Source organism: Pseudopipra pipra, chromosome 16 (genome assembly GCF_036250125.1).
Source record: "Pseudopipra pipra isolate bDixPip1 chromosome 16, bDixPip1.hap1, whole genome shotgun sequence".
In the NCBI taxonomy this organism is placed as follows: Eukaryota; Metazoa; Chordata; class Aves; order Passeriformes; family Pipridae; genus Pseudopipra; species Pseudopipra pipra.
The window spans coordinates 8,776,746-8,798,135 of record NC_087564.1 but is presented as its reverse complement, the minus strand read 5'-3'; the positions used below and the strand labels follow the sequence as shown (position 1 = coordinate 8,798,135).

At 40.9% G+C, this 21,390-nt stretch overlaps 3 protein-coding genes across 5 annotated transcripts in view; 1 reads left to right on the top strand and 2 right to left on the bottom strand.

Annotated features, from left to right (window-relative positions):
• Window positions 1-573, bottom strand: part of IQCK (IQ motif containing K) — a 36,543-nt gene extending 35,970 nt beyond the window's left edge. The window contains exon 1 of the mRNA XM_064672944.1: window positions 495-573. The gene's annotated coding sequence lies outside the window, so the exon portion shown is untranslated. The remainder of the gene's footprint in view (window positions 1-494) is intronic.
• Window positions 574-636: 63 nt separating this feature from the next.
• On the top strand, window positions 637-9,419 carry KNOP1 (lysine rich nucleolar protein 1). Of its 3 annotated transcripts, XM_064672934.1 has the most exons (6): window positions 771-789; window positions 1,104-1,170; window positions 1,656-3,030; window positions 6,013-6,081; window positions 6,571-6,648; window positions 9,008-9,419. In XM_064672934.1, exons 3-6 carry the CDS (start codon window positions 1,657-1,659, stop codon window positions 9,317-9,319), a joined length of 1,833 nt encoding a protein of 610 aa, XP_064529004.1. In that variant the 5' UTR covers window positions 771-789; window positions 1,104-1,170; window position 1,656; the 3' UTR covers window positions 9,320-9,419. The 3 variants fall into 3 exon arrangements, with proteins under 3 accessions (XP_064529005.1, XP_064529002.1, XP_064529004.1); XM_064672935.1 differs by lacking the exons at window positions 771-789; window positions 1,104-1,170 and adding an exon at window positions 637-701; XM_064672932.1 differs by lacking the exon at window positions 1,104-1,170 and having other exon boundaries at window positions 707-789.
• Window positions 9,420-10,048: 629 nt separating this feature from the next.
• VPS35L (VPS35 endosomal protein sorting factor like) overlaps window positions 10,049-21,390 on the bottom strand; it is a 48,958-nt gene continuing 37,616 nt past the window's right edge. The window contains 5 exon segments of the mRNA XM_064672927.1: window positions 10,049-10,807; window positions 11,343-11,489; window positions 16,927-17,045; window positions 18,604-18,769; window positions 19,694-19,833. Of these exon segments, the coding sequence (XP_064528997.1) occupies window positions 10,709-10,807; window positions 11,343-11,489; window positions 16,927-17,045; window positions 18,604-18,769; window positions 19,694-19,833 (671 nt within the window). The 3' untranslated portion in view covers window positions 10,049-10,708.

The window sequence follows — 21,390 nt, the reverse complement described above, 5'->3', positions numbered from 1 at the left end:
ACAGCGATAACACAGCCACCCCTCTGGTTCCCCAGAGCAATGCTCCAACCCCCTGACGGGACCAGCCTCAGAACTCGGGGCGCCGGTCACCGCCGGGCGAACCAGAGGCCGCGACCGGATCACCGGGCTGGACGCCGCGGGCACACACCACGGGCACACACCACGGGCACACACCACGGGAACACAACCACGGGAACACACCACGGGCACACACCACGGGAACACACCACGGGAACACACCACGGGAACACACCACGGGAACACACCACGGGAACACACCACGGGCACACACCACGGGCACACACCACGGGCACGTGGTCGCCAGGAAACGGTGGCGATAAAAAGCAACACAGGGCTACACGAGCAGAAAAGCTCGTGGCCCTGACCTCAGGGGTGGGGGGGACGGGTTTGGGGCAGCGCTGAGGGGAGCGGGGGGGGCGGCTGAGGAGCCCCGGGGGGGCAGAGCCATGGCCTGACGGGCGCTGCGCTCCCACCTGTCCCCGTCCGAGAGCAGGACTCTGTCTCGCCCGGCTCTGTCCTTCCCGGCTGTGTCCCCCCTGGCTCTGTCTGTCCCTCCCGCCCCCAGGGCCGCGTCCCCCGCGTTGCCGCGGCAACGGCTCCGGCGGCGCGCGCGGGGCGGGGCGGGGCGGGCCCGGCGCGTTCCCTTCCGGGTCAGAGGGCGCTGCACGAGGCCGCGGCAGGTGAGGGTCGGCGGGGCCGCCCCGGGCACGGCCCGCCCGGGATGCGCCGCTCCCGGGGAGCCCCCCGGGCAGGACGGGCGGGGACGGGGTCAGGAGCGGGGCGGGGCGCGGGGCAGACCCCCCTGGCCGCGGTGCGGGGGTGGGTCGGTGGGCGCAGGGGCTGCCGCGGCTCCGGTGGGAGGCCCTGACAGGCAGGGATTGGTAAAACGCTGCTTACCAGACTTAGGTTTTCTGTAAAGGATTTTGACAGGATGCCTTGCAAGCGGCGCTTATAGAAATCCCCATGGATTAATTTTTGATTAAAAGATGGGCAAACAAGTAGGGATAAACAGGTTTCTGAGCAAAGGCGGGGAGTGTCACCAGGCGGGTGCCAGAGGCGTCTCTGGGGTGATCTCTTGGTAGGTGCGAGTGTCCCGAGAGAGGAGACGGAGGGCAAGGATGAGAAATCACAGACAGAAGCAGATTTAAGGTAATAACTCGGGTGTCTTGAAAGGATCCTGTAGTGCTGAGTGGGCAGTAAAGTGATGTGAAGTTCGTTGTTAAATAAGTGAAAAGTCATAGGTATCTGGAAAACCGTCTTGACTGTACGTCCATCTGTGTGTGTGTGTGTGTATATGTATGTATATGTTTTGCCATTTAGGAAAGATTTGTAGAGGGTAGGTGTTACTGTAAAGATGTCATGCTCTGCAGCTGTCAAAAGGAAGAAACAGATAGAAAGTTACCAACTGACTAGGACAAGTTACAGTAAAGAACAGGACAAAAAATCACCCCAGTGGACAGTATTTTCTGGGCTCTGTGCAGTTCTGTTTCCCCCATAACAGAAAGCAGACTGAAATTAGAGTGGCAGGGACAGTGGGAGATATGAATAGTTTCAGAATAAAGGGAAGCCAAATAGAGGAGGGCTTGTATCATCTCTCTGAAGCAGTTTACTAACGTCTTCGTTTCATTTTTTAGAATGATAATAAAGAAAAAGAGAAAAGAATTGCACGAGGAACCTATACAGAAGAAGAAAAATGTGAAGACTGTCATTAAAATTGAGGAAGATGTTCCAACTGTCATTAAATTCGAGGAAGATGACAGGCTTGAGATAAAAACAAAAATAAGGAAAAAGGTACATTTTAAAGATGAATGTTTAGACCAATCACAACCAAAGAACAAGAAGAAGAAAAACAAGAAAAAGAAAGTTGGCTCCAAATTACTCAAAGAAGCACAGTCAGAAAGCTTTGTGATTGTAAAAGGTCACCTGGAATCAGAGGAACAAATTAAAATTCTCAAAAAGAAGAAAAAAAAAGTCCCATGTCATTCATCCTTAGAGGAGGATAATGAGAGTAGTGGCATGGAGCTTTCAAATTATCCTACAGATGATATTAAGAACACTGAATTTTCTTTTAAAAAAACTAGAAAGGATACTGCTTTGAATTTGGAACTGGATGGTGAGGTAACAAAGAAAAAAAAGAAGAAAGGCAATTCTTTTTCATTAGAGGACATCCAGGACAGTGAACAAAAGCAGTCTGAAAGAGTTTGTAAAAAGCCCCACAAATACATTTCACAAGAAGTAGCTTTTACAGGTGAAAACCATGACACACATAATGTCCAGAATGATGGGGAGAGTTGTGTGAGAAAAAAGAAGAGGAAGAAGAAGGATAAGTCTGACTCCTTTTTACCACTAGTAGATAATGAGGACAACATATCTGGAGTTCCTGGTAGGCCCATTGCATTAAGTGACTTCAGAAAAAGGAAGAAGCAGAATTCCTGGGAAATTACATTGACAAACAGAGAGGAAGAGGACACAACTGAGGACTCTGGGAGTATCAAAGAGACTAAGAAGAACAAGAACAGAAGCAAATGTGTTTCTTCCTCAACATGTGAAGATCAGCTAGACTGCAATCACAGCATTCCTGATAAGTATCTCCCAGCACAGCAAGAAGTTGACTCTGAGGAAGAAAAGCTGTCTGGAAAAAAGAGCAGGAAGAATTTCAAGGGTAGTAATGAAGTCACCAAGAAGAAAAAGAAAAAAAAGATTCACAAAGAGGAGGAGGAAACAACATATTCAAAAGTTGCTTTAAACAACGATAGTGCCTCTAAAAACCAAAAAATAAGACTACCAGAAAGAAATAAAAAGAACAGAGGGAGTGAAATGGAGCGAGCTGAGCGTGTAGCAGGGAATGCTGTAGATGGGGCATTATGCAGTAGTAATCACATGCTCTGTGACAGGAAAGGGAAAAAAAGAAAAAAAGCCCCACCACAGGACTTGGCTGAACAACCAGGTTCAGAAGCAAATACAAAAAAGACAAAGATCGTTACAGAAGACACAGGGAATGAGTCACTGGTAAGTTGTAAAGAGGAGGGCAGCTTTGCCCCCTCCTGCTAAGGAATCAAAAGCTTTTTAGGTACAGTTCCCTGCTTTGCAGGCTGTTCTGCCTGATCAGAATATGTGTGAAGTCATAAATGTTCTTCGGTTGCTCTTCACAAAGTGGCAACACTCCTATAAAATAGGATTTTGGTACCATGTCATTTACCCTGAGCAGGTTGGTTAACACTGGCAGCATCAGTGCATCTCATGGTGTTTGTTAGACTTTTCCTCAGGCTTTGCTGCTGTTAATGCTGGAATTACATAGTGTTAAAAACGAGGGGAAAATTTAGCCAAAGCCTGTTGTCTAACTTGGAGAAAACTTTAGAGAAAATCCTAAGAATGCTAAATGTAGACTAGGCCTAGAGCACTGATGTATAAATTCTGATAGAAAACTAGAGACCCGAAGACACATTTTTAATTAAAAGAATAAATCTATGCAAGAAAATAAATGGATGTAAAAGCAGTACATTGTAAGTCATCAGGAGCTTGTTTTTATTTTTGTAGGTAATGGGAGACAGCATTCAGTTGTTTTTTATGAAAAACTCTGGATGGTTGGCTTGTTGAAAAGTCAAGCACTGGTTAATAAGGTATCAATGAAGATTTTTGTAAACTAGAGATGGAGCAGGCATAGCATGAGCTGCCTCCAGCACACTTCATGGTGTGCTTTGCTTTGGTGTGCACTTATGTGCAGTGTCTTCAAGTTCTGTGGAAACCTGGCAGCTGCCTGGTGCCTAATGCTAATAATTAAATATAGATTTATGTGAAGAACCAGATACAGGCGTTTTTCACAAGGGTTTGTGAGGGAAATGTGTGCTTATCAGTCATGAGGTGAGCAGATGTTTTTGGCTTTTAGCTTCGGTTTCTCCTTTTGACCTTTCAAAGGGCAAGGTGGTTTTATTGCTGGGATATATTTTCTAATGAAGTTGACATTGCCTTTTTGAGGCTGTTAGACATTATTTGGATTCTTGCAGCTGCTCACATTGTGCAGAGGCAAGATAAGCCTCACAATGACATGTAAACTTGCATGACCAGTTAAAATGAAAACCACAGCAAATACATTGCAAACAATTGAGGAGAAGGTGATACCTGTTTTATTTCTCATTCCCATATGCACCTCCGTCCTTTAATAATAAAAAATACTTAAGAGAAAGTCTCCTGAGGATTGAGAAGTCTGGGTTAATCAGTTCTAGCAAAATCTGGTTCCTGCCAGGCCTAAAGACACTGCACTAATAAATGGCTGATGATGTTGGTCTCACATTTAACTGTGCCATAGTCCTGAAACATCCCTGTCTAACAGTGTGTCACACACTGCATGCCTTGAAAAATCCTCTGTGAGGCTTGTGCAGCAAGCAAAAGAGTAAGTTTTAAAGACAATGTGGAGTGATACCCACTTAATATCAGTGATTGGTGTTTTTCCCACTGGGTGCCATTACAGTCAATTTGTGCAGAGTGAAGAGGAGCAAGAAGTTGTTTGACTGCAGGCAGCATAATCCTACCACGTGTGAAGGTGCTCCTTTTCCATGGAGTTGGGGGAAGCTTGGCAGACCTCTGTGGGATGGTTTTTTCCACTCAGTAGCCTTCAGCTGGTCAGCACCATGCTGGGAATTAGCAGGGATGGGGCTGCTCCCCCATTCCTTGTCTGCCACTCGACCTTCCGGCAAAAAAAAAAAATATGCTGCAGTTGTTTGCAGAACCCTGTCACAACAGTTTTCCTGCTTGTTTTAGTAGATATAAACAGACAGTACCAGGCCATCTAGAAGTAAACTGGGGGTTGGTTTTGGTTTCTTCTTTTCCTCCAAGAGCATGAGCTCTCCTTACTGCAGACGGTGTCCTCTCATTTTTAATGGTGCGTGTGTTGTACGTGAGTGTGGTGAAATCAAAGGTAGCTTTGGAAAATGAGATAAATCATTCAGGGCTTTTAATAAAACTGTAAACCCTCAAAAAAGTAACAGCAGGTTCTGCTGACAGAAGTATGTTACAAATCTTTTCCTTGTCTTCATTTCCCTGGCTGTTTCATGCTTGGGTTATTATGTTAACTGTATCAATAGATCTTCCCCTTGGCCACCTTTTCCAGGCTGGTCTAAAGCTTATGGCTCTAATTTACCACTATCCTGGACTTATTACTTATCCTGTTATACTGGGTGCCCAAAAATCTTATCCTAATTATAAATTTGGCAAAGAAAGGCTGAGGGCAATGATCTAGGAATGCCAGTCACTGGGAGCAAAAGTTGCTGAGGGGCTGCACTCTGTGGAAGAGTGATCAGGACATGGTTGCCTGTGGACTCTGCTGCTGATTTACCTGCTGCCATCCAGCCCATCCCGTCCTTCTGGGGCTGCTCTGTGTCATCCCATCAGCTCCCTGTTCCTCTCTCTCAAATGTGGAACTAATGTGCTGTTTGCTGCCACTGTAGGAGACACTTGATGTGTGTGTCCTGCCTCTCCCTGTGCTCTTTCCAGACTGGAAGCTCCTTGGGGACCATCATCCACAAGCGAGCACAATACAGCTGTCTCTTGATTGTTTCTTCTTTTTTTGTTTGTTTCAGAGAGACTTTTAATTATTTTACCTGCAATTTTTAAAATATTCTAACTTTTACTCTCTCTGTCCCTTACTTCAAGTATAAATTTAACAAAACAGTTTAATTTGAAATTACTCTGCCTGCAAACATTACTATGTGTGCCAGTGATGTTGGCAGATCTAATTTAATGTGTGAACTTAACAAAATCCTTTATCTTCTTGGTTAAAAAAAGAAAAAATCTCTTTCTTGGGGAGAAGTTTTCTCCATAGAAATACACAGACTTAATTGGCATTTTCATCTTAGATCTGACTATTTCTTCTTGCCCCAGAATAGTCCTACCGATTGCTTAGTGTTTTAATTACTCTCATGGTAAGAGCTCTGTAAATTCTAATTAACCAGAATGGATAAAAATAACCATACAATCTTTTTTCCTGTTTTACAGGAACATCTAGATGGTGTAATTATTGTGCAGGAAAAAAAAGGAAACTGTGATGAAGTTAACATAGACAAGGTATGCTTTGTCTTAATTGTGTGAGATTGAAAGCCAGTCAGCATTTAATATATGCATAAGAATTGATACAAAAAACCTGATTTGTTGCTTCCCTAAATAAAAGTCTGCTTAAAATGTGCTTTACCTTCTATGGGTTAAGTCCGAAATATACAGCTTTAGTCAATGTCAGAAGTTCTGAGTAGCTTATTAGGTTAAATACAGGTTTCTTTGCCTCTCTTCAGTGGCAGTTTCAGCACAGCTGTTGCCTGCAGTTAGAAAATCAGACATACCTGTTACAGCAAAATATTCATTTAACATACCACTGGAAAAATCACAGTTCTCGTGTTGAATGTGGGAAAGGATCACATGCAACTTTTTAATTATCCTTGCAAAATTCTGAAGATCACTAATTATTTTATAACACCCCTTTTTTTCCATTGTGAATTAGTTGTCATTTCACACAGAGAAGATAGTGTCTTATGCTGCATATGTCATTTTTTTGCACACCAGGTGAGGCGACAGGCTCTGCAAGAAGAAATCGATAGAGAATCTGGCAAAACAAAGGTTTTCAGTTCCAAAGTGGGACAGGTATGTATGAGCTTAGACCTGGATCTGGTGGAAATACTTGGTCCTAGAGCAAGTTCCTGGTACAAACACTGTGCTCTTTTCTCTGTATGGCTCAGGTACATGGCTTGGCACAGCAGTCTTCCTTCTGACTGCAGAGTTAAGATCACGCTGTAGAACAAGTTGGTACAATGCCAAGAGAGTCTGAGAGCTGACAGTGAACTCCTTGGCATTGCAGTGTTCCAATTCCCATCATCAGTCCTCAAAAGCAACATTTTCTCTGGTTCCTCTGGAGAATGAGCCATGACAAATTGCTACAGAAGCATTTTCTGCTTACTGTGAAGTACAAATAATTCCAGGCTATGGGTATAGCAGTCACTGAAGTGTATCTTGTTTCTTATCTGCAAGACTTTGCAGACATTCAGAAAGGGGCACATGTGGAAAGGTAAAGGGGGGTGACAACTGATAACACATGATATTTACAGTCAGTCCTCTCCTGGCATCCACATCTTTCCTCCACTTCTTTGAAAGATGATTCTTAATTCCTTGCCTTTGCATCCTACTCAGCCTGCCTCCTGAGAGATTTACAGTCAGGTAGTGGAAACTGTTGCAGTAGTGTTTAGCAGGGTTAATAGGATTGAGGTGGAGAGAAAGCTTTGCTAGTAATCCGGGATTCTTAGTTGTTTTGCAAGACTGCCAGTGTGCCTAGAAAGCTGGAATATGCCTCAAACAAATGCCAGAAACAACTTCTGTAGATGTAACATAGTGGGAGGCAGCCTGTGATAGCTCTGGAACTGCAACTGTCTAATAATGTCTGAAGTCATTGAGAAAAATGACATCCTTGGCAGGGGATCTCAGTTCCTTGGTGCTGATCTGTCTCTGTTTAGTAGCATGCAGAAGAATAGAAGCTGTGAAAACTAATTCATCAGCTCCACAAAGAGTGAGCTGGAAATGCTTCAGCAAAAGCTGTGTGTAGTGCCTGCCAGCAACTCATAAAAAAATGTACAGAGTTTGACAAGCCGTGATTATATTTGCATCTGTGCGGATGCCTCCCATTCCAGAGGGAGGACTTATATTTATCTGCATGTGACTTAAGTGTATCTGCATCTGTGTCACAGACTGGGCTTAGACAGCAACTTGCCTTTGTACAAGGTAAAAATTCTGAAGTATTAGGGGTAGCTCTCTTTTAATAGGAGGTATTCTAGCCTGTGACTGTGGGTGATACTCCAGCCATGCATTTTTTTTAACTTAAAAAAGCCTGCTAGGGCTTGCCTGCAATATTGTGTAGCGTGCTGTGTGTCATGTTGGCTGTCTGCTGGAGAATGACTGCTTCATGCAAGCTACAACTGTTCAGTTGGAAGGATTTCAGGTTGACATAAACACACCACTAAATTCACATTTTTTCCTTTGATGTAACCAGCTTAGTCTATTTAATTAATGATCAGACATTCTTCCATTTAGTTATCACCCTCAATTTTAAAGAAAAAATAGGGAGTAGCAATCCTGCTGAAAATATTTATAAATGACTGTGTAGCTATTCCTCAGGAGTCAAATAAAACCCTTAGATAATGAAGCCTGTTCTTAGGTAAGCCAGAAGTTCATGAGCTTTGTAAATCATATGATTTATCTTGGGTTATCCACAAACAGCTGAAATATCATTTTACCTGGACATTGGCTCTTCAGAAAGGAGCCAGAATCCTCAGACAAAGGAAAAATCCTGAAGGGGTGAACTAGTTCTAAAAATAGTGAAAGGCAAATACAGTGAATACAAAGAAAACAGGAAACTGCAAGGGAGGGGAGGCTTTAAGAGCAGTAGGTTTAGTCCTGTTGGATAAGGGTTTTTGCACCCTTGCAATATTAGTTGTAATTAGTGGGATGAGAATGCCAATGTTACTTAAAGCTTACGAGGCAGATTGAACACTGTCTCCAAAACTAACATAACAAAACACTGCTGAAAACAACAGCTCCCAAACCAGGCAATGGGAAAATGAAAAGATAAACATACAAAGTGACAGTGAAAGAGGATTAAGTCTGACACTTTTCTCAGAATAAGAGATGTTGTCTGGCTCTTTGAGCTAGGTAAAGAGAAGCAGAAAAGCCAAGGTTCCTAAAGAGGGAGGGAAAGGAGATTCTCAAAGTGCATTAACCCCTCTCCAGGTTAAATGACCTGCACTGCTAGTGAAGATGCACTCACACAGAGTTCATGTCATTCTTTTACCACATCCTTTAAGAGGTGCTGCCCGTGGAGTAACTACTTCTTCCCAGCTTTGCCACCCTGTCAGGTTTTTGTAGCTGGTTCTGTTCTCATGGTACACAGCCAGAAATTATCTTCCTTGCTCTTGTTATTACTTACTTTTAGTGTTAACCTTGTTTTGCTTCACAGGATACAAAGTTTGGACAGTGGAGTACAGCTGCTTTTAAAAGTTCTGAGGAAGAAATGAAGTTTTTCAGACTGATGGGTGGCTTTAAAAAGGGCTCTGGGCCTATCCAAAATCTCTCAGCAACTACAAACAAACCGAACATGGCTCTGAACAGGGAAGGGCAGGAGAAGTTACAGCAGGCTCTGAAGATGGAGTTTGATAAAGCAATGGACTTGAAGCAACACAGAGGAATTGGTCTTGGATTTCAACCTACTGCCAGCAAAAAAGGATACATAGACAAATATACATCTAGATCTATAAAATTTGAAGATTAAAACTCTGAAGTATTGAATGAAAATTCAGCAGGCAATTTTTTTTTTTACTCGCCAGATCTTTTTACTTGAAATAAAATAATAAAATGTTTAAGAAATTTGATTTGTGGGGCACTTTTAGTTCAAGTTTTCAACTGCATACACTGGTGGAGCTGGGTCCTCACTTCAGCTAAACAGTAAGTTTTTGAAACCTTTAGCATATTTCTTCTACAAGGCAAGGCACAGCCTCCTTCAAAGACTGAAGATATGTGTGCCATGCCTGCAACTAGATTTTTTTTTAATGCTGATTTAATAAACTTATTTTTAGCTACCTCTTAGTGACTCAAAGGGATTTTAGTTTTCTGTAAAATCTTCACATTTTTACACTCAGTGAGTGATACAAAGTGATGAGGAGATGAAAAACATGCAACAAGAATGGTTTAATAATTTGGGTGGTATTTATTAGCAGCTTGCTAACTCCTTAAATATATGGTTCTGTCTAAACAGTTAGCCTTAACAAAATAAAACATTCTTGTGCAAAAATATATCTTAATATCTATGTAAGGATTTAACTCATTAAGAATTTACCACTAAGCAAAAGCAGCAATAGATGCAAGGTTTCAGCATGGTTCCCTACCGTGGGAAAGAAATGGTGAGAGTGAGATTTTATTAGGAGTTATCAGTACATGTAACTAAATTTCACAAGGGTAAGGTGATAGATTTGTATACACAAACTCCCCCAGAACACACAGATGAACTGCAAATTGTTTTATTCAGTGATAGAGTACTTTGCAAATATAGAGTACTTCGCATACATTTCCTTTTTCATCTGCAGACAGCACTTAAAGATTCCTTCCATTTTACAAAACACGGGACTAAAATGAAAACATAAACATGTCTGTGCAAATGTATTGTAGAAATTAGAACAGTAACACCTCGGCCATTTTTCTCTTCTACTGGAACCAATAAAACAAATGCTGGCAGCATCCCAAAGCAGAGAGATTACTCAGTAGGATTATTATATTGAAATGCTGCTTTCTACACAGGAAAAACACTATTCTACAAGTGGGATGAAGTTTTGAGGCTGTGAATTCATTTGTGCAGATTACCTTCTTCCTTTTTTGTTAAAATTACAACAGATTAGATTTTGAAAGGCTTTCACTACCACAGAGGTTCAAAATACTGTTTACTGACTGTAAATCAGCATTTAAAATATTATATTATGGTAAAACTGGAGACAAATTCAGGTTAAATTATTGCACTCAGATCAGTTTTACCTTTACTGTGCCCAAGTAAATGTTTCACACTAAGTAAAAACACGCTGAACTCCTCCAGTCAGAATCTAGATCAGTGATGTTTGGCCTTGGCTGCATGCTGCCTTGTACAGGTGACTCCTTGGAAAAGAGACATCCATCAGGTCCTGGACTGCAGAGGAAGCCGAAGGGCCAGGTCTGCAAAGTGACTCATTTCAGGTTGTTGGCTTTGCCTCTTGATGTATTCCAGTGTTTTCACCTTGGTTTGAAAAAAAAGGGTTTGGGAGATTTTTAGTGTCTTTGTCTTATTTCACAGGCCATCACTTCATCTTTATATACACACCATCATGATTTTCACTGGCTGTGGGAGCACCTAGGATTTCTTACTTATTATCACAGATATCTGCCTTAAAGGCTCTCAAATGCCACTTTCCAAGCTTACACCATGTAGTTCCTCCACAAAATAAAAATGCTGTATTTCTCTTAGAGCTAGTTTTCTGTTCTGAATAAAACTTACAGCACCCAACACTTTCAGGTTCCTTAATGCTCAACACAGGATTAAAACTGCTAGAAAGATACAGACCACTTGAAATAACAGAAGCTGCTTATTCATTAAGAAGCATTTAAAAAAATAAGTTGTTGGGGTTTTAAGATAATTTTCGGGGGGGAGGGAAGAGAGCAACTTGTAAAGAGATTAGGTTTTTTCAGATCAAGAAAATATTACTTTTTTCCAAATAAAGAGTGGCAAAAGATCTTAAGAATTAAAATTTTTCTGCATTATCTGTTTTCCTTACCATAGTCTTGGTGTCAGCAAAGCCATGTTTCTGAGCAAGATTCCAGAGATTGACTGAAAGCTGGTTTAGTTTGTTGTTTCGTAGATCTCCATGAGCTACAATAGTGTTAAAGAAATAGAGTGCCAGCTGGCTCTGCCGCTTCAGGGTCTACAAGGAAACAAAAATATTCCCATATTACCATGTAATCATCCCCAAACATGCAGCATAACCTCACTGGGTTCTCTGAACGCTTAGAAGTGCAAAGGGCACTCATTTTGTAACACACAGCAATAGTTACAAACAATACAGGCATAGTTTTCAAGTTCCATTCAAAATGCAACGAGTTATGATAATGAATCAATGTAAGTTGCTGTAAATGAAATAACTACACCAAACTCCTACATCTCATATCACTTTGGCACAGCACATTATGTAGGTCTGACACATTTTTAACTCAAGACTCCCTACAACTGCATAGAAATCACCCTCCCACCAACCAGCCTTGCACTTGGAGCACCATAGCTCTCTAATTTTAGAGAGACCACTATCATCAATCTGGTTTAATGCAACTTCAGGCTTTTTTCCAGCAGTCTATTCTACATTTATTTATTTAAGCAAAGATGCTTTTTTTCCTGCTATTCTTTCACTGAAACTTTGGTTATACCAACATATTTGCTCCATATTTGCAGCTACTTCCCCTAAAATTGCTGAAGAAGGCCCTTGAGGAGGACCCCTCCCTCATGGTACTCTGCCATGGAGGAGCACCAGCCTCTGTGGAGGAGTTCTGGGGCACAGACAATCCTGCACTAAGCTCACAGGATGCTCCCACCCTGATCTGGAGTGAGTGGAAAACAGAAATAATTAAAATGCTATTGCAGGTTCTGCTGATTCCTATAGAGTAAGTTTTCACAGTTAAAAGGATGAATTATTATTGGATGCATCTGAGCTGTAGTATTTGTTTATACTGCTCTGCTGCAGCTGTCCTTTGTTCTTTGCTCCAGAAGGCCCACTGACAAAGGCACAGCTCCATCTTACACAAACCACAGCAGAGTCCTAGTTTACAACACAACTGTCAGCTGAGCACCCCGATTAATGAACCCCTCTCAGTTCAGTTCATACTGGGGTAGCTAATGCACAGTGTTCAGAGACAAGGGTACAGGCAGCATGAGCCAGAGATTGGGGTAAGAGAAGTGCAGGGACCTCTGACTTTGTGTTCCTGACAGGGTGCCGATGTAGCCATGCAGTCTCTGCCCTTTCCCTAAGGGACTGAAAGTAAATTAATTTCTCACTGCCAACAGAAGAGAGGTCAGATGCTATTAATCAAAGAAATGGCACACACTGAGCTATCAGTCCTCCAGATAAAGATGGAAAAGGAGAAAGCCATGCTATGGAAGAACTGGCCAACTAGAAAAGAGACCAAGCATGCCCCAAACTAGAAGTATCAGACTGCTGCTGTACGTGACACACTAGATCTGTACATGCAGAGACAATCTGCCATATCATAAACCACGCACACACAATGCCCAGACCTGCTCAAGGCCCCACAAAAAGTTCCTTGAGCACTTCATTAATTACATGAAACTGCCATGAAGACAGCTCTTCCTCTAACAGTCACCTGCATTAGCAATTTCCATCCCAGTAGCTCCAAAACTTGTTTGTATGCTGAAACTACAACCATCATTTGGGAGCACTGAAGTACTCCCTACCAGACACAGAAGTACAGTTGATCAATCTAGTCCAGTAATAGAAACACAGAGCAGAAATACAACTCAAAAAGACAATAAAATGGAAAATAGCTATGCTTAAATAGTACTGTTGTATTTCTCTTAGGACTAACACTCTTCAGGGAAAAACAGATCCAGGGTACAGCCAGGTAGTCCAGGTTTTGCCACATTATTCATAAGGCACCCTGCCACATCACCACGTATCCTGGATTAACAACATAACCTCTATAACCTCATTTTTTTCCCCATTGACCATCTAATACAAACTTCAAAGAGGTTCCTGGGAATTGCTTAGAGGTTTCCTCACAAGAAGTGAGGCAGTTCAGTTACTGTGCAGAATGCAAAAGCAGCAGTTCTCCAGTCTGTGTATTGACTAGCGAGGCTTTCCAGGCAACATCAATGCAAATACAAAATCTACTCTTCAAAATAAGGATGAAATTTTTTACTAATTTGAAACACAGGTACTTCAAAAAGGATCATCCTTCAAAAAGGACTCAGAAACAAGCTAAGAGAATGAGAGGCACACTACCTGCCGTTGTGTTGGGGCAGGTATAACAGACAGGATTTTGACACCTAGTCCTCAGTTACACAACAGCAAGTGGAGAGAGAGGCAGGCTCAGGTATGCAGGAAATCCCACCAGGACAGAAAATGAGCAAGGACTGTCAGGCAAGGCTTCCATGATGATGAACAGGAATGTCTGTGTAACATGGCACTGACCTCCAACCCCAGGGATGCATCCATGCCAGCACACTGCCAAGCCTGGCAAGATTGAGTTGTGGGTGGCAGCCCAGCTCACAGGGTATTCACAGGCAGCAAGGAGAAAGCAACAGCTCAGCTATTTGGCAACCACACACATCATGGGACTAGCAATTCCCACACCAAAAAGAACTGCCAGCTTTCTAGGCAGCACATTTTCCATAATCCTTGGAATAATGCTGATGACAATGAAACAAAGAACAAACTACATCATGCCAGAACGTGACCCCCTTGTGTTCTCACCCCTCCACCAAAGAGCAGAGTAATGTCCAAATTTCATATAGCATAACAGAAAAAAAGCATAGTCTTCCATACAATGGGCCATGTAACATTCTGTTTCAAAAATTCTACCTCTTCTCAATTTAAAACACACCCCCACACAGAGAACTATGTCCAACTCTGCTTCTAGTCAAGTATTCAAGCACATGTGAAATCAACTGAAGTTGTTATGAGTTTATATAAAATTAAAAATCAGCTGTGTTGAAAGAAGAAGCCTCAAGAGCATTTCTCCTGCTCCATTTTTGATACTTACTATAAAAACTCCAGTATCTACCATGCAGTACATGTGAAGACTGCCACCCTAACATGGCACTGCCAGGGGCACAACAACATGCTCCTGATAATTTGGATCAAAAGTCATGTTTGAATAAAACATACATTTATTACTGAGTAGCAAGAAGCAAAGTATTTACATTTCTACAAAACCTGGAGCATAAGACCAGTCTTCCCCACACCCAGAGAGGATTCACTGCTACTCTCATGACCAGAAACAGCTTGAACTTTACAGAACTGTCCAGAATTGAAAACTTCCATTCCAACACTGTCACATAAATGAAGCATTCTCTAATACTGTGAAAAGACCACGCTGTGTTAACAATAAGATGCATTGTTCTCTTCCAAATTGCCATTTTGGTGAAAGGATTTTATTGTGAGAAAAATTTATTTTCCTTTATAGCTTTTAAAGGAAATGGACCAATAAAAACGCAAAATCATCAGATGCTTGTTCATTTAAATGATCAGCCAAGAAGATGAATAATAAAAGGTCACCAGCACTGAAGCAATCCAAATACCACAGTGATTTTATGACCAGTTCTACTTTAGCACAATTAGAGATCTCTGACAGTATTCTCACCACTTCTACTTCCTCAGCAACAACAGCTTCCTCAAACAACTATTCATTCTTAAAAAACAGTTCTAATCTAAATCTCTCAAGGACTTTTACTCAACAATGCAAAACAAACGCTCCCCCTTTGTAAGTAAGGACGGAGAGAGGAGTAAATCCAAGGCTGCAGGGGCAAAGGCAGGGCAAGGACCTATATCCGTGCTGCTTAGCTTTAAATCCAGTTTTCTATGCAACGACGGCTTCAGTGAAGTAACACAGGATCCCATTACTCAAAGTATTATGGCTTGAAAGCAGAAAACAATAAAAAAAGCCTTTCAGAAACCATGGATTTATTCCATATAGGAGTCAGATGCAAAAAACCCCTTAATATACAACCCATGGTCCTGAAAACTGTTAAAAATCTCCTTCCAAGACCTGCTTGGACATTCTTAGCTGTGCTAGAATGGTTGTTTTCTGCTGTTACTGCTCTGAAAAAGAACTACCATTCACTGTGGTGTTGTGTACAATGATGCAGAGGCATTTGGGCAAAGGATTTATTCATCTTCCATCTCTACAATTGCTCAAGGAAGGACAAATAGGATAGCAAAAGCAGAGAAAAAGCTAAACTTAGCACAGTGTCCTCCCAATACGTATCACTTAACACATTCTGTATTGGCAAACGCTACGGGCTACTGTGCAAACAGGCTATCTAAAAAATTCCATCCAATCAATCACCCCCTGCCCTCCCATTCCAGGCTACAAGCCATAAGATTTCCATCAATAGAAGCTGTCCAGTAAGGGGTGATTAGGAAGCTGTGGAGGGGTTCAATCTCAGAAGCAGGTACAGTAATAGAACAGTGAGTTCTCCTTATTTCAGTAAGACTGACAGCATTAGTCACCTGCCTTTCACATACAATCCATTAAGCTATATTTGATCCCTCAGAGCCTCTCAACTCCAATCAAGAAATCCAATAAGCTGGCTGGAGTTTTCTTTATTTAATATTGAACAAATATACTAAAATCAGGGTAAAGACAAAACACCTTTTTCCTCCCTCTGTACTTCTCTCCTGACTTCATCCTAGTGTCTGGGGTCTGGAACTTTTACTAATTATAGGTGGCTTTTATTGCATTTTACTCAGGAATAGACTAACTGTGAATTCTCACTTTGCTCTTCACAGAATTGGACATTTCAGGTTACTGCTAACTCAGCTGGCAAGAAAATATGGTTTATTCCCTGCCCATGGCAGGGGGGTTGGAGCTTCCAACCCAGAGCATTTCATGATTCTGTGATTTACAAAGTTGAGAGCCAAGAGGAAACAACAGAAGGATGGACACGGGGCAGATTTTAGGTATGACCATACTGCCATCAAAGGAGTGACTGTGGCACTATCTCCAATTCTATCTTAGGCCAATAACTGCAATATCATCATCACAGAGCTCATTATAGTCAGAAAGACTCACAAGAAAAAAGTTTTCCTACACCGACCATCATATTTCCATGCCCAAATTACACCAGGACTCAAGCTGGTTAATTTAAAGCTGCCTCTAACCCCAAAGAGCATCACGTTTCCATAACCAGACTACAGCAGGACTCAAGCCAGTTAATTAAAGCTCACTCTAAGCTCACTCTCAGTGCAGAGTGCTGCTCTGCAGTGATCACTCTGTACTGCAGCACAGTCACTCCTTGGTGCACGGCCACAATCAATACCACGGTGTGCCAGAGTAGCCTCTGCTGCCTGTCAGCTCTGACCCACCCCTGGCAGCACAGAGCTGAGCAGGAAACTTCTGCCTGCATCTTAAACATGGATTATAACTGTGGCATCATCTGCTTCACATCATTAGGTGCCTCCACCATGAGCCTGCCTATGTGACAAACTCACTTTTTAAACAAGTAAAATTACCCGATTTCCTCCTGTTAAAAGGCTCCTGGAACTTTCAAAAAGACCAGTGCCTGGTCAAAGATGGTGTGTTTCTTCAAATTACTTTTGGGTTTGTATTGAATCAAGCTGAGTAAGAACATACCTCATCTTTTCCAAGGGTTTTCAGATGATCCAGGATCTGTGCTATCACTGTTTCACACAGCTTATTAATTTCAGCCAGGAACTTGGAGTCTCCACCATACAAGGCATCATTGGAATCAACTGCAGAGATGAATTCAAGCTTAGGTCTGGCTAAAGAGCTATGCATTTCTTTGCTACTGAAAACACCAGTTATTGATAGAAGACCACATGTGGAAGTTATAAAATGACCCTCCTCCATGAAACACAAACAGAACAATGTTGTTTAGGTGCCTACCACTCAGTTGCCAACTACGTGCTTTTGATTTTAGGAACAAAACACTGAAAAGAATCTTCTAGCTTAAAGCCAGTCCTGTATTCCTGGATGCAGCCAGGCTCAAAAATATCTGCTAGACTTAATGCAAAACAACATATAGTGTGAATTTTCACTTTTTCCACAGAGACAGTGCCCCCATCACTTTAGAAGAGTATGGCCATTATCTTCAATGGCAGCAGGACTAGGCCAAATAGTTTTATTTGTATTTTACTATGAAATAGGTTACAAGAAATTCATAGATTTAAGTGTAGTCTAGGCAAATCAGAAAGAACAAAAGATAAAAGATGATCCCCTGTTTCCAAGTAAACTTGATTTTAAGAAGCTAAGGTACATGGTGCATCATCCTACTACAGGGTAAAAATTACAATTTATATTTCCATGCTTGTCTCCATTATAATCTCCATTATAATTCCAATTTCTCATTTTAGGATTATGTAGCTATTTTTGTCATATAAAAAACTGAGTGAAAGAAAAAGCAGCTAAACCACACTTCCTTACAGAATTTGAAGAGCAGATTTACTGCAGAGTAGTAGTTCAACTGACAGCTATTTTCTGTGCTGCTAACTGCAAGTGATATTTTGTCATGGGTGGTAACTCTGACAGACTATTCACCAGAAGAACTGCAGAATATATTCCAGTCTGCCTCTCTGTGAAAGCCCTGTGCAACTAAAAGAAAAAATCAAAGTAGCTTGGCCTCTGACTCACTAATCTTCCAGTATGCTTTAAAAGACTCAAATTATTACTCTATCTTAATTTAGTAATCTATAATCAGAAGACAAATACTCAAATTTTAAAGCATATAAAAATATTATTGCAAAAAAAGATGATGGCTATTTTATAAAATGTAAAATCTTTAGAATTTTCTAGCTATTCTGAAGATTTTTATAAATTATCACCACAATTTCCAAAACTGAAAGCCTGTCTTTGAAGTAGCAAATACATCATTTAAATAATGGAGACTAGGCTTTACATTCTGAAAACTGGAGTTGTTAATAAATGTGAATGAAACACCAATGATAAGTATAAATCAAGTTGATACTCAAGACTAAAAAAAACCTCTCCATATTTTTAAAGTTCTAATATTTACTTGAATAGTTCACAGTTACAAGCATTTGCACCACCATCACCAGGAGCAAACTAAGTAACCCACTCTGCACAGATTCACTTTAAAGAACAGACTGTGCATCTGTTCAGGAGCCACCTCCTGTGATTATTTTAAGTTACAATACCTGGAACTGGATAGAAAAATAACCCATTCTGTAAGTCTGACTACCACTGATCTTCCTTGACGAGGTACAGTGGTCACACAATACTACAAATTGCCTGGTGGGAACGCCAGGACCCAGAGCCCCCCTCAGGAGTTACCTTTATCTACATGGTAGATATACGCTTCTTGAGTCATTGCAGACAGCAGATGCAAAACATTAGTATAAATCCTGACTTTGTCATCGCTGTTATCCTCCCAAGTATAATCCTGGATCACATTTAGTAATCCTCGCACAAGAAACAACACTCCTTGCTCTGGATGGTCCTACAGAAAAGAAAAAAGATGGGTCAAAAGCAACACCACAACAACCCCCCGAAAACAGGATTATCTGCAGTCATTCAGTGGTTTAGAGTCACAATATAAGCTCTATAAAAGCAAAACTACAATATAATTAAAGCTGCCAGCTACTTTTCTCAAGTATGCTTCCTGCGAATCCTTTTAAAAATTTGTTCCAGTTTCCATCTAAAATGTCCATTTGACCCATAACCAGAACTTGAACTAGGCAGCCTCCATGAAGTTTTGAAATGTTTTGTTTTCTAGTCACAGGGAAGTAGTATAAAATTAATTGTCAGCTTCTTAACAGCTAAGCCTCTAAAATTAAACATTGGCTAGATTTTTTTAATAAAATCATGTCAGTAAGCTGTAGCATATAACATATAATTATGAGTTTCAGAAGAACACCTACACTGGGAAGTCAGAGTTACAGACAATCAACAATCTTTTAACATGAAAGAAGTAGAAAGATGTCTGCTTTACATAAGCTGGGAGTTTTTGCAAGCAGCTTTAACGCTGCACCAAGCTCATTTCCAGCTGGCAGGTGGTGCAGTGGTACCAACACACACAGGACAAATTACAGTCCACTGAGGACATTTCCTTCTGATCTTCTGTAAAGTAAATGGAAGAAAAAATTACAGAAGCTAATTGCTGAATCCTGGCATCTCATTGCAAGTTATTCTTCATTACTGAATCTGAGGGGTCCACTGGAATAAGGAGAATGCACTGCTCTGATGAGGAGGATTTGGACAGCACCACACTGTGCTGCTTCACCAAACATGGTCAAATTAAAAAGGAAGGAGAAAACTAATCACTGTATCTGCCATTCCAAAAGCCCAGTCTACTCTAAATTTTTCAACAGGAAAGTCAAAATAGCCTACCAGCCCATGTGCTGTCCACGCACACACAACTTACCGGAACAACTAACAACGTGGAAAAAAAATTACAAAGGAATTCCAGGAGGAAGGCATCAGAAGGCCGCATCTTTCCATCTACACTGATCATTTTTGGCACTTCAGGAACAAGGCTCACTGCAGCTTTGAAAAAAGCATCAGCTACAAAACAAAAACAGAGTTGCTGTATTATCACTTCAGCCACGATGGCAGTCGTGCCTGTGGGCCTGTGGCCCAATGATTGCTCTGAGTTTGATTCCAACAGATTACAGAAAATGAACCTGTGCTTAACTGCAAAAAAACTCAAGACTCAGCAGTCAAAATCTGTGGTAATTCAAGTGATGCTGTTTCTTCAAAAGAAATTCCCGCCTCACTCAAGACTTCTGAAATTAGAACTCTACCCTTTTGTGAAATAAGGAGACACCATCATTTCACATATAATAAATATATAATGCATATATAATAATAAATAATATTAATATAATAATATATACTAATAATATATAATAAAGAAATTAGCACATGATCAAAATTGACTTATCTAAAGAAGTGCTTGTGCCAGGAGGATGGGGAACCCAAAGGGGGGAAAAAAAGGTTTGTGCTATCTTCTTTACCAATTCATTCACAAAAGGCTGTTAAAGTTATAAGGAAGTACTGACAACTTCATTTCTCTAATTATTTATAATACTTAAAAGTAAAATATTAATATAGTACCAGAACCTGAGGTATTGCTAGTTACCTAGATAAAAGACTTCTTTCCAAGAATCACAATACTGGAATCAGAGAAACCATCCACCATTGTGGCCTTGGCAAAATAGCTACTAAGAAGTTTTTCATAACTCTTTAGTATGTCTCTAAGCTTACAACAATAAAAATTCCAAACACTAGAACATCTATTCCTTGGGTTATTAATATTCACAAATTAAAAGCAACAATATTTTCCCTCTTACACTAGATGAACCCCTACATATGCTGAGTTCACAAAAAATTTCTGACAGCAACATTGTTTTGCACTTTCTTGGCTACATTTCAGAATATCCAAGTATCCACATCTCACTTGAGTTGTTCAGCCATATACTTCAAAGCATTCTTCTGAATTAATGCCATGTCTTTATTTTACAGGAACAGGTACCAAGGCCATGAAATCAGATTTTATCAAGGAGAAAACAGAGTTCTTGGTGAAAGCAAAGAGGTGTTACATGGCTGGGATGGAGATACCACTGACAGGCAGGCATGGACATTTCCAGGAGTGCAGCTTGCTCTGGAAAAATTCATTTGAGACTCCAAGAAAATTTGCTAAATATAGTACCAACTGATGTCTAATTTAAGCTTATGAGGAATACCAGGGAAACATGTGCTTTGGAAAAACTGTAGTTCTTCTGACTCTTATTTCTTTTCAGCACATGAGGGCTCAAGCCTTTCTGAACTTTTCAGTGCTTAGAACACAGACCCCTTCTGTCACACATCGTACCTCCTTTTATTCTGCACATTTATTTTGAGGTGAAAGAATGTTTTTTATTTATTTCAAATAACATACAAGTTTAGACGGCCAACCCAAAAGAAGGTAAGTAATCTTTCTCTGAGCTTTATTAGAGGAAGGAAAGTAGCAGCAGATGTTCATTCTAGCACAAGGAAATGAATCGCTGTCACTTCCACAGTTGTCTCGGCAGAAAAAAAATAAAAGTGCATGTCCCACATCACCATACAATAAAAACATGT